General features: G+C 35.8%; 1 protein-coding gene across 1 annotated transcript in view; it reads left to right on the forward strand.

Moving 5' to 3' along the window:
• The window catches only part of LOC126235087 (uncharacterized), a 92,667-nt gene that overhangs the window by 43,333 nt on the left and 34,868 nt on the right, over positions 1-14,466 (forward strand). The window contains exon 3 of the mRNA XM_049943821.1: positions 386-414. Coding sequence (XP_049799778.1) covers positions 386-414 — 29 coding nt within the window. The remainder of the gene's footprint in view (positions 1-385; positions 415-14,466) is intronic.

Genomic DNA, 14,466 nt, shown 5'->3' on the forward strand with positions numbered 1-14,466 from the left:
GGCCTTGGTTTGTATCTGGACAGCTTCTGTAGTGGCACATTCCAAGTATTTGGATGTTGTGCCAAGATCTTGGTGTGTTCATTTTCTGTAGCATGTGATTTGGACCTTCAGTGGTCTGCAGTGACTGATTGTTTAGCTGTAGCAAATGGTTATACCTCTGGTGCTCATGGCAGTGGACTCCAACAGTGCCCTCTTTGATCCATTTACTTATTTTCTCATTGGCAGAGGATTTGGTATATGCCAGCCTTACATAGTCTGAGATCATCATGATTATAACAGGTACTGACAATACACCTGTGGACGGTTTTATCATGAGTAAGGTAGTCTCCTAATTTTTTTTTTTTTTTGCAGACATTGCAAAACACATTTTTCCTTTTTTTTACAGTTGTTCGTCCATGAGCTGCTTGCTGATGGGTGAGTACCTGAAAATTGTGAGTTAAATTAGTGAAAGCTGTCACACATTGTATTAAAAAAGTTGACAGATATCTGTCATGTTACAACATTTTTTTATAATTATCAAACTGAGGATAGATACCTTTACATTATTGATGATTTTTAGATTTTAATTTTTATAATTATTTGCTCATCATAGTGATTGTCATGCAATTGATGATGTCATTATTTTAAAACATATGGCTAAAGCTTATATGCATATAAAGCAGCTATGATAAAATTATGTTAAAGTAAATGAGTTATAGATTACATATGTAATATACAGTACAGGCACAGGGACAATGGTACGGAATATTGCTATGAATATTGTTATGAAGTAAATGTTAAAATATAATACTAGAAGTACACAGAGAAAGAAAACTCATTGGTAGTATTAAAAATTTGGCAAACTGTAGTTTTAATATATGAGATCACTTGTATCAAAGTTTAAACTCTGCTACACAGCAAAATACTTTTTATTTGAATCAGCTTTGTGTGGTGTTCCTGAAACCATTCATGCAGACTTGCACTGAGCTCATGTAAAACATTGTATCCCTATGTATGTTCAGCTCTGTTATGTCTTTTATGCCTTGTATATGGGATGTCAATCATTTGCCTGTGATAAGAGTTATTCTTATGAATATTGTGTCACTGTTTATGTCTATTCAAATTTTCCTTGGTTTGCATGAAACAACTGAGTTTATAAAGGCATGTAACAGTCAGAGTTTTCAGTTATAAAGAAGGAATGGTCAACAGGAATTGTTTTCTTCTCACACTATTCCTTCCCCCCCCCCCCCCCCTCTCTCTCTCTCTCTCTCTCTCTCTCACACACACACTCTCTTTTTGTTTCTTTGTTTTACCAAATCAATCTCCCCCCTCCCTAATTGTTGCACAGCTGTAGCCCATAGATTTGGTAGCTGCAAAAAAGGCTTCATAAGACTTCAGCAATAACTTGCTTACAAATAGGTAACACAGGATAATTTTATATACATTTGAGTGATTCTGAACTGCACCAACAAAACTTTGGAGATGGTTGAGAAATGTTTTCTAAGTATTTTGTTATAAGCGACCCATGGTCTTTGATGGTACATTACAGAGTAACAATGTAATTCTGATTTATTTAGTTTATTACCCATTTATTTTTGTTTCTGTGACAGTACAGTCACAACCATGGAAAAGCCTCTACTATGCAATCACCAAAATGTACAGCACAGAACACAGTGTAATGCAACAATTTTCAGGCAGATGCAAAAGTGCAGTGATATGGTTTCCATCACAGCAGAGATAACTTAGCATAGCATTTTTGTGGTGCTGTTCTATTGCATTAATTGAATGCATACACAAAGAACATACCAGTCAAGTCTTCATTGGTAACTCCATCCATACTGATGTGTATCACTGTTAATCTATAACTAACACTGCAATAAAAATGAAACAAAGTCAGAATTAAGCAGTAACTGAGTGCAAACTCAAATGTAAAGCATAAAGTGGGCATTGGTGTTCACATAACTGAACTGAACAAGACCCACAGTGCATACCCCCAGCAACTGAATAGTTGCTCTGGTATTTTCAGTGCATATAGATAAAACAACACATGTGGATGAAAAAAAAAATGCTGCTACTCTTTATTAAGATGGGGACTATGAATAACTTGTATCAAATTAAACAATAATATTACTGGACTGCCTCCAAAATTTTGTCTATGACCTCAGGTTCAACCTATATAATTTGTGTGCCTTTTTCATGTTATTGCTGCATCAAAGTGAAAATCAGTAGTCCTAGGTTATGTTTCATCATTGTCATTATGGATTAGACTAAAACGAATATTTACAATTCAAGCAAGATTATTTTGCATTTCATTTGCTCCAAACCATATGCTAGACACCCTGAGGAACTCATAACTTTGTTAGTTTAGTGTATTAGAGTCTACTTGAGCAGTAAGACGTAAAGTATTGACTTAAAGACATATTCTTTGTATAAATTATGGAAACAAATGTCCAAGCAAGGAATCTTATGGAACATCTTGTTTGATATTTAGGGTGTTTGAACTTTTATTATAAAATCTACTTACTTAATGGGATTTAATTACAGCATTTTTAATAAAATTTGTGGCTGATGAAGTCAAATATATACCACTATCCAAAGATTAATGTTTACACAGTTTTGAGTCAAATGTAGAATATGTGAAGGAAACAATGTTTTTATCTATTACCACAGTTAAGTCAAATCAAAATCCATATGGAAAGTCATAGAATGTTGTTTACTGATACGTTAAATGAATTTGAAGGCACATATATAGCACTACAGCTTTTGACAGGATCAGTATTAAGGAAATGAGGTAGTGATTCTTTGGACATGATTAGTCATCTTTTCTGTGTAGATGGGTGATTAGTGTCATTTTTCAATGTAATTGGAAACAGCCAGTAGAAAAGATCCGCTTTACACATAATAGATATGCTTTTAAGTTCAAATTTTTTAAATTTAAAGATTAGATAGATCTGAAATGTGTCTTAATTTTGTGCTGCTCAGTTGTAAATTTTTTTGTAATCTTTCTTATTTGGATCTCTATTGGCTATACATTGGCAATAGTTCTCTTAGGGCAGAAGTGAAATACGGCAGTAGACTCACAGCAGTGTTTGACTCTGTGTTCCATAAAAAAGACTTCTCTTCCTGTCATTGATCCTTGAACTTAAGCACAGTTATTGTAGAGGCTAAGATTATCAATTTTGCAAATAAAATAAATTTATTTCAAAATATATTTAAAGAGGTAGGGAATGAAGCAGATTCAATGTCCGGGAAAGAAGGAAGTTTAAGGTTTAATGTCCCATCAGTGAAGAGCACTTTATGCATGGAGACCAGTGTTGGATGTAACAATGTTGAGGAAGCCAAGCTCAGTTTTAATGGAACCATTTTAACAATTGTATTAATCAATTTTGTGATTAATTAATTCCTTAATTAATCATAGTTTCAACAAGGCTCACCTGCTTGGCAGTCGAACACTGGGATAACCTAACCATGATGATGTTGCTGTATGAAGCTGCTCTATATTGCACTCTTTGTCCTTGGACTATTCACTGTTTCTATTTTGCTTTTTTTTCACAGTTCAGTACACCTTCTTCATGTTTCCGTGCTTGATCTGTGTTCAGGTTTTGAGGGGCTGTCCACTGGGCCCTCTTACCACAAAATCTGAGGGGGACATGATAGGGAGTTCACATTGTCAGCATCTCAAATGGATTACTGTATAATTAGAGAAGGAAAGTTGCTACTCACCATATAGTGGAGATGGTGAGTCGCGATAGGCACAGTAAAAAGATTCACACAAATATAGCTTTCGGCCATTAAGGCCTTTGTCAACAGTAGACACACACACACACACACACACACACACACACACACACACACTCACACTCACACAAATGGAACTTGCACACACCTCTGCAACTTGCGTTTGCATGATTGTGTGTGTGTGCGTGTGTGTATGTGTGTCTACTGCTGACAAAGGCCTTAATGGCTGAAAGCTATATTTGTTTGAATCTTTTTATTGTGCCTATCGCAACTTAGCATCTCTGCTGTATGGTGAGTAGCAACTTTCCTTCTCTTGTATTGTTATATTCCATGCTGAATTTTCCATTTTTGGATTACTGTATGATGAAATTCATAACTTAATATACTATAACTCATTCAGAAACCCACAAAATGGGGTTACTTTCAGTACACATTTAACATATACTGATGTCTGATAAAAATTTTACTACAGTATATAGTAAGTGAATTAGCATGTCTGAGAAGTGTGCTATTATATAGCAGGATTTATACCAAGCGAATAGGGATAAAATGTCTGCCACAGTATGCTGCCTTCTTCTTTACTGAAATAAACTTCTAGTTGAGTGGCAAGGGCTAGCTGTGCACATTGTGAAACATACATACTGTTGATCAAATATGTATGCATTTGGCTCATAAGGCAATTATGCTATGTGAAATGTGCATGTGCAAAAGCTCCTTGAAACATGAACAAATGAAGGTATGCTTGAGACCCTGATACCAAGTTTCACATACTCTAAAGGAGCAGTAGCGTGGTAGATTTATGTGCTGTATCTTTCAGATTGCAGCATCTCTGTTACTTTTAAACAGCATTCAAAGAAACTTAACCAATAAATCCACAAGGTGTTGAAAGTTTGGGTTTTCACATGCTCTTGTTCTCTTACACAGCAACTGCCACTGCATAAAAGTTTCCTTAAATAAATGTTTGCTAAATTGCACAACACAATAAAGAAATCTTATACTTAGAAATCCAATTATTTAAAATACAGGAATTAACTGGAGGATTACAATTTGCAGACTTTTATACACAATAGTGAATGATGATATGAAGATGTTACTCATGTAGACTTTAGCCAAAAACATTTTACAAACTTTTTGGGGCTGAAATGACCATACAAACTCATGTAGACATGTTTCTTTGGTGCTTGATAGTCATGTGCTAAGGATTTGGGGTCACAGTGGGGTATGTAAAACTGTGTATAATGATATTTTATGAACTTAGTAATTACATCACATTTTATAAGAATGCAAAGACCATATAAAGGAGTGGTGTTAGCCATATCATATAACATACAGTTAATCCAAAAAGAGTGAGTGCAAATAATATTGTAGTTGCTCAGGTTCACCAATATCACTGCTTTTCCTTGTACTTTTGTGACTTTAGGAGTTTGGTGCTGTTTGGGTTTCAACTGAAGTTCAACAGCTCTTCTTTAGCTGATGTTCATACTCATTCTAGGTGTGTTTCTGTGGTGTCATTTTTGATGTAAAAACAAAAATGGTGTCACTGTGTGAGGAAGCATGTGACTTCTTTCCCACTGGAATGCACCAAAGAGCAAAAATGGGGACACTCCTGGCTTTTGTCTTACGGCAAAACGAAAACTATGTGAAAATCATTGGCTAGGAGTGGTTTCATGTGTGTTTTACATAATAAAAAATAACCACTGAGGTGTCTGTCCTATAGTTTACTTATACACTAGTTGTACAGCATATTCTTGTGAGTGGTGAACATGTCAACCACACTGTTGTTGAAGTTTGGAATTTCACTGATTTCCCCTTTGTGAATGGAACAGACAAACATTAAGTTCAGTTGTTCTTGACCCACATAATCTTTTTTTAAAGTGCTGAAACTGCACTCAGCTTCTGCTGTCGAAGCACTTGTACTTACTGCAATTGGTGATGTTTTGTACACTTCAGTGAATGATACTTCAAGGGAATGGTCCACAGGGAAAGTGCACAGATCACAAAACGATACAATATCTTTAAACATATCTTTGTGATAATTTATTGAGGAAACTACATGGAATGTAACTTAATGAAAATGTATTTACTAAAGTGACTGGGGAACATTCTCTGAATAAAGTGAATATTTTAGGGTCAATAACTTCGAAGATACTAAATATGTCAGACTTTTGGAATATCCTTTTCAGTCTTTGGTTACAATGTCACACACTTCTTCAGCATCTGCTGTCAGATTAAGTTCAGTGTTATATTTAGAATGTTTTCTTGACGAAGCAAAACAGTCATCTTCAGAAACTTTGGGAAACTTTATCCTTGCAATGTTCTCTCATATTTCCAAATCAGCTGACTGGAAATGATGTAATGCATTGAATGTAATAATGACATTTGCACTCTGCATATGAACTGTATGGTACAAAATATCAACATGTTTCATTATATCACAGAAAAAATTCATAAAGAACCAAAGTCTAGATTGTGAAGTAAATTCCTCAAAGCAAGTGATTCTCTAATATCATCCCAAGATCCTCTTCCTCAATCTTATCAAAACATTCAGATAATTAGAATTGGTTTTCTCAAACACTATTTACAATGCAAGACTGGAAGTTTGATATAGTTGTAGAAACTGAAGGAATTGTCTTATTAAAGTATGTCAATAAGAAATTCTTATGCTTGGGTGATGAAGACAATAACATTTTAAATCCATCAATATCTGCAAAGAACCAAGGAACAGACTTCATATTTTTACTACAAGCATTTTGAAAAACCAAACTCATTTGGTGCACAGAAATGAATTTTTCTTGAGTATTAGAATGTTTTAGACTAACCAAGCCCCTGTACTGCCCTATTGCTGAAATTTTCAAAGGAAAGGAATGTTTCAATCGGTTTCTTTTCCTTGATATATCATAATGGTGTGAAAAATTGACTTTTGCATATAATATATATATATTGTTTTTCTGCCTGCATGGAAATGAAAGAGGCAAAATTAGTGTCTTTAATTAGTTCTTCAATGTAAACATTATATAAGTAATGTAAAAGTTCATTTTGTATAATGTGTGATGCAAATTTACAGATGGAAGTACTAGAACTGTTTAAGTGGTCATCTAACACACTGTCAACATTTCTTAGAAGAGATAACAAGTCGAAGAAATTATCATGGTTTGCTGACTCCCAATTTTCATTGCAAACTTTTTCTTCTCTTCACAACTGTTAAGCATGGCTTTTTGCAGAACCATGTATTGCAGAAACATCTGTTCTTCTTTCCATTATGTTGAGACGTCACAAAATCTTTTGTTCTATGCATGCCTAACCACTTGAATTATAGCTTTTCTTCCATACTTAAGTAATTAAAAGGCATTTTTAGCAAACAATCTTCTCTATTAATTTTAAAATTACTGTAAGTCATTCAAGTTTCAACCACACAGCTCCAGAATATCGAACACTACTGAGAGGTGACCCTGTTAGCCATGTGAGATATTTACAGTCAATGAATGGCAGTAGTGAGGGAAAGGAATGCTGTAAAGTATGTGACAGCAGCTACAGGTAGGTACTACAGGCCCAAACTGACTGGCCTCAAACACTGTGTAGACTTGAGGGCAGCTGGACAAGGGCAGGAGAATGGGATCATAAGAGAGACGGGTGGGGTGGGGTGGGGGGGGGGTGGGGGGGTGTTCACAGGGGTGCAGGGAAAGATGGCTATGTGTGAGCTGGTCCCTGCAAAAGTCTGCCCAAGGTGGTCCAGAACTATACTATGGTGAGGGGCAAAATGGAGGAAGGGAACCAGATTTGCCATGTTACTAGGCCTGCAGTTTCAAGACTCAGGAATGGAGGGAGTGAAGGCCATCTGACTCTGGCCCATGGTATCACTCAGGTGCAGTGAAAGAGGGGTTTATTTATTTATTTATTTATTTTATTTATCCATCCGTTGACAACAAATATTGTATGGATGTTGTCAAGGATACATGTAAGCCATTTCAAAGAAATGGGACACAAATAATATATATGTAAAAAAGTACAAAACAAAATAATACAGTGAAGTTAATAATAATACAATGAAATGAATATAGCCTATATACATCCCTGCTTGTTATTTTAAATGCATAGTCTGTTTTTCATAAGGCTTTAGTTTTGTCCTCCCTAAATGGCAAGTCCTTACATACATAACACTGCTTAAGTATATATTTACATCACACAACAGCTGTCCTTTAAGTATGTAATTGTAATGAATGATTAGGTAATGAATGATTAGGTACAGATAGAGTATTTTCCATTTAGCCTTTGTCAATATCATGAGAAAAAATTTATTGACCTACATAGTCATTTACAGAATAAAAACATTGTTCTACTAGAAATTTTTTAAATTCTGTTTTAAATTTGTTATCGTCTTCTAACTGTCTGATGTTGATTGGCAGTGCGTTGTACAGTTTTGCACCGATATGGCTCACATGCCTTTGTGTATTTGTTCATTTTGTTCACTGAGTATGGAGTCCTGCGCTATTGCGGGTATTGTAGTTATGAAAGTCGGCATTTTTCTGAAAATATGCAATGTGGGTCCTGACATACAATACACATTTGTATATGTGTAATGATGGTATAGTAAGTATTCTAAGCTTTTTGAATATGGGTTTGCAATGTGTCTGTGGATGACTGTGAGTTATTATTCGGATGGCCCTCTTCTGCAAAAAAAAAAAAAAAAAAAAAAAAAAAAAAAAAAAAAAAAATTGTTTTAGGCGCCCTGTTGTGGAACCCCAAAATATTATTCGGTATGTGGCAAGAGATTGAAAATAGCCAAAATATGCCATTCTGGCACCCTCTGAGGTACAAACATTTGCAATAATTCTGAGAGCAAAACAGGCTGAATTAAGTTTCTGTGCAAGTTTTATTACATGGTCATTAAAATTTAAGTTTTCATCCACATGAATCCCAAGCAATTTTGTGGATGTCACTCTGTCTAAGGCTTTGTCACCCCATGCCAGATCGAGATTTACATTTTGACATCTTTTCCCAAACTGCATATAATTTGTTTTATTTACATTCAATGACAACCTGTTTGCATTGAACCAAGAGTGGATGTAATTTAGTACTTTATCAGCAGTTGTTGGTAGCAATTGCTTTGGTGCACTTATTATCACACTAGTATCATCTGCAAATACTATTGCTTTGGCTGCATCATCTGAGGTGTGAAAATCATTTATATAGACAAGAAACAATATGGGCCCTGGGATGCTGCCTTGTGGTACTCCTCTTTCTACATTTTTTGCCTCTGATACCGAATTTATTTTGTGGTTGGAGTAAGTTGATGTCAGTCCTACAACCTGTGTTCTGTTTTTTAGGTATGATTCAAACCATTTTTTTCCTATCCCATGTATACCCAACACTTCCAATTTTTCTAAAAGAATGTCCTGGTTCACAGTGTCAAAAGCTTTGGAGAGGTCTAAATTTACTCCTACTACACTATAATCTTTTTCTAGATTTTGGATTATTTGTTCAGTGTAGCACATTACTGCTGTTTCGGTATTTTTACATGCTTGGAAGCCATGCTGATTTCTGTTTAGTAAATAATGGTCATTTAGATATTTGTTGATTCAGTGCTTCATCAGTTTTTCTAATATTTTTGAAAATGCTGGGAGGAGAGATATTGAGTGATAGTTTTTTACCTTATACTTGTTGCCGTTTTTAAGTAATGGCTTCACTTTTGAAAATTTCAACCTTTCTGGAAAAGCTCCTTCACTGAATGATAAATTGGCTGTGTGTGCAAAGGGCTTTGCGATTTGTGGTGCTGTCCTTGTTATGATTGACACAGGCACCTCATCTATGCCAGCTGACATTTTGGGTTTCTAGCTTTGTATCACTTTCTCAACACTTCACCCTCATTTGTTGGCTCTACCCTCAGCCTACAAGCTGTTTTTGGATATTCAGATTTTTCTTTGTTTGTAAATTTTAAGCTTTTGTGAGCTAATCTGTCCACTGCTTCTGCCCAAGGTCGACTAGAGCTATGCTATAGAAAAGGGTGAGATAGAGAAAGAGAAACAACTTGGTCACATCACTGTGCCTGCGTTTTTAGAAGCTGGGGGTAAGGAGAGAGTACAGACCATTGAAGCTGGCCCTTAGTACTGGGTGGGGAAAGGAAAACAGCCCCGTAACTATGGAAAGTGCAATGAGGGGAAGCATGAGAGAAGAGCAGAGGCTGCTTGGGGTGATGAAAATTGGGCCTGATTACATCTGGTCTCTGTCATGTGTCCCATGCCAAAATCATGTCATATGCTAACTGTTTGTTGCAATACTCAAAAAATACACAGAATAAAAGTTTATCACAAAACTTCTAGAGGGGTCAAGCTCCTCTGGCCCTTAAGAATGGGCTGCCCCCAACAGTATCCTAACAGCTACCACTGACAGTGTATAAGTGTAGTGGATATCAGATACTTGATTTTAAATAGTACTGTAACAATAATAGCTGAGAGTATGTACATACAATGGGCATCAGCTGCTGGGACATCTGGTACTGGTGGGGGATTGGGGGGGAGGGTGGATGGGGGTGGGGGTGGGGGGGGAGCAGGGGATGTCAGTTACTTGTGTTGCCAGCTACTGGAGGTGTTAGATACTGGAGTTTCAGCTATTGGAAGGGGGGGATCAGCTATTGATTGGTTCTTAAGCCTATATTGTGACACCATTAGCTGACAGTGACTGCCATTATCCGAACGGCTTGCTTGATGATATTGTGGGGCAATAATTGTCAGTTAATGGCATGGGAGCAATGATGGTCAGTTTACAGGGTGATTGCCATTACCCTGCATAAGCAACATACACATCACAGTATGGCCTTCCTTATGTCATTCAACCAGTTTCAAATAGTTACAACTAGTCACCATTTGCTTCAACTGGGTCCGTCACCATTTGCTTCAACTGGGTCCGACAAGTCACATCATGATGTAACACAAAAATTTGACAAATTTCCCCATGTTACAGCGAAAATGTAACAAATTGCAATTCTTACAGCAAAGAAATGAAATTGCCCCAATACATCGTCGATACAAGTCTCAACTTGTCTGAGAAAGCACGTGCACATTAATGTTGGCTCAGCGAAATGTGATACACTTGGAGGTTTCTTTGATGTGTATGCACAGATGTCAGCCAAGTGTGTTATACTGTGTGATATAGTTCATATTCTACTAGCAATGGGCTACTATTAAAAATAAATAAATACATAATAATTAATGTTCTTTCATTTTCTTCCATTACTTGTTAGTAACAGTGATGGACTAAGCCCATCAGAGGCCTGTGGTAGCAAAACTAAAAGAGGCCCCTGTTCTGCTTAGAAACTGATGTATTTGTTGTGTACTTTATGTAAAAAATGAATTACATAGATGTAATGGCTGGCAAAAAAGTTAAGTATTTATAATGTGTGTACTCAATGCTCTGGTAATTGTACCTGTAGTATACTTAAAGATATAGGTGAGAAACATAGAATAAAACTCAGCATTAATGCAACATCAGATAGAGTGCAAAGAAATAATGAATAATAGAATAAGAAAACCTTTTTATGTGCCTGGAAAAAAATCTTGTACAAGTACAATATCAGTGACTTTCATAACTTTAGTGTGAGATAATAGTTATTATTAACATCATTGTAGTGTGTTTCTGGTGGCTTTATTTTTCTGAAAGTCTCAATAATGTCATTTGAATCTATTTTATTTGAAACTTTTTTTTCAGTTGATGAGATGGGCAGATAGGCTACTTGTTCTTGCTTCCTCATAGAACAAAAGCAATTGTTTATTAGTTCCACTTCAGAAAAAGTTCTCTTGCATGATGTGACTGGTCAAGAACTATTAGATTATAAGTGATGTACAGTGTAATGATTCACAGACATCTCATTTAATTATAAATTGTAGGTTTTCTTGTGCTGTCTGTCTAACAGCAAATGACACTCATATCATTTGCACATAGATGCCTGCAATCTCCACCCTCCTTCCTTCTTCCATCTATGGCCCACATTGAACATTGCCCAGTTCAAATAATTAAGAAGGAAAGTCTTTTATGAAGATTTCATAGGAATGAAGATTACAATAAACTTTCACGTTTACTTAGCTTGTCATGCTGAGATGGCTTCAGTTCTTCTTGTGCAGGGGTCTCATTCTTGAAGCTGACAATTTAACATCTGGTCCTCACAGTTGGTTTGAACTAAATAAATTTGAAGAATGTAGGTGCAGAATTTTTTTGCATGTGTGTGTCTATATATATATATATATATATATATATATATATATATATATATATATATATATATGTTTGTGTGTGTAAAAACAAAGATGATGTGACTTACCGAACGAAAACGCTGGCAGGTCGATAGACACACAAACACACACACAAAATTCAAGCTTTCGCAACAAACTGTTGCCTCATCAGGAAAGAGGGAAGGAGAGGGAAAGACGAAAGGATGTGGGTTTTAAGGGAGAGGGTAAGGAGTCATTCCAATCCCGGGAGCGGAAAGACTTACCTTAGGGGGAAAAAAGGACAGGTATACACTTGCACACACACACATATACAGACACAAGCAGAAATATCCTGATTCATGCTGAGAATAAACAGAATGTTTCAGCCACCTTTCTCTTATATGTAAATTAGTTTGTTTCTGATATTTGTAGACATGAGAGACTTACTAAACAGTATACATTTATGTAAAGAGTGGGATTTGTAAAATGTCTGATGTTCAAATATACGTCGTTAGTTGAAGCAAATGAAACTTTATATGTCTACTTATTTTTATAAGTAGAAAGAGTATTAAGAGATTCTTGTACCTAGTAGCAACTTTGGAGAAGAAGTGAAAGAGAGTTTGCAGCTGCAGGCTAGCCAGCAAGGAAGGTCGGCCGCAAGTAAGTCTTCTTGTAAAAGAAGTGAAATTTTGGTATCTACTTCACACTTAAATCATCATCCAAAGTTGTTAGACCAGTATTACCACTTTAAGCTCGTAATCCCTCAGAACACCAGTAGAAGTTTTTAGATAACCTACAGTTCTGATGATGCAGCGTTATATGACTTGTACCTCACTAAAATATTGCTCTTTCTGTTAAGCTCTCATTCCCAGCTGCAGTGCCATGAATTGCACAATATACACAGTACCCACTGTTGCCCAATTTAAAAATAGATCATCAGTACAGTTACACCACATTTGTTTGTATGCAGTCATCTTTTTCATTACTCAATCCTCTCTGTTAGCTCTATTATTTACTTACCTTTCTTACCTCGTTAGCTAGTGGAGTCCATTCCCAAAAAATATTCCTACTGCAGAGAGAGGTTCCCTAACCACTAAGACCCTAACATTATTCATTATTTTATTATTTCATTATTGTTTCATCATATAATAAATAAACACCTGCTCTAATTACCTAATGCAAAATTCATTCTACAGATCCTTATGCTAGGGAAAACTTAACTCTCATTACTGATCGGGCAAAATTATCACATAGAAAAACTATTATTTCACTGTATTCCATCAAATTGCTTCAGATTCTGGCCTGAACCTTGCTTATTCTTTACACACATTTTACTCCAGGCATCTATGTTTAAAGTTGTAATTCCTGAATGTTAAAAAAGGCTGTACCATGACACAGATCTATGGGTAGATAGCTATCTCCATTTACTAATTGCACTGAACACAAACACTTCTTTTATATCACAATTAATATTAAGATCTTGTATTGAAGATGATTTTTACTGCTTATTGTCTCTGCTGCTACACCAATGAGCTGATTATTTAAGATGTTAATTATCCTCCACATATGATGACACCTTTCATTTTCTGTTTACCTTACCTCCTTGTTTGACAGAAATTCTTTAATCGTGGTACCAGTTTACTTTCTTCCATCCTCTTATGATTGCATTACTTATAAGTAACACAAGATAATATAATGTATACATGGATAACATTGGAGAAACCTTTTCTAAAATATTTCTTTACTGAAGTATGCTGCTGTACCAAATTACACAAAGTCGAAGATAGAATGTTTCTGATTCACTTACAAACTACATATAGGATAGGAGAAGAGATTGACTGCCTCAGGAAACATGAAAAATGGAGACAGACAGCTGGGGTGAGCATTATCACCACATAATGAATGCAACACAGAATGTTGAATCCCCTACTTGCTATTTGCACATGAAATAAGTTCCAAATATTACATCAATGCTGAGATTTTGAATCCCCAAGAAATTGCACTTCAACAGCTGTCCTGCCGATTCCACCTCCTTATTCCAGAAACATGCATCACCACTATAGCCTCTGTGTTCTTAATAGATTCAAAAAATGCCTGTGAAATGCCATTCAGATCACTACCACTGTCCAGTAAATATGTAACATGTATACATTGTACACTTCCTGTTATTACAGGGTGCCACACTTCCTTTTTACTTACCATGTGATCTTCTTCATACAACAAATCTTCATTAATCTTTTCCCTGGAAAAACTATCATCCTGCTTACTAATATGATCATTGGCATGGATCTATGGAACGAAAAACTAATCTAATCTAATCTAATCTAATCTAATCTAATCTAATCATCAGACACAGTCAAATAACATATAGAAGGATCCTCTTCCTCAGTACCATTCTACCTCTTCATTAGGCCTAACATTATCCTCCTTTATTCTTCCTTTACTCAACACATTGCCATTATTATCAATTATAAATTCAAACACCTCATCCTCATCACTACTGGATTTGTCATTGCTATCATCATTGCAACAGCTGTCAGAATCAGAC

Source organism: Schistocerca nitens, chromosome 2 (assembly GCF_023898315.1).
Source record: "Schistocerca nitens isolate TAMUIC-IGC-003100 chromosome 2, iqSchNite1.1, whole genome shotgun sequence".
Classification (NCBI taxonomy): domain Eukaryota; kingdom Metazoa; phylum Arthropoda; class Insecta; order Orthoptera; family Acrididae; genus Schistocerca; species Schistocerca nitens.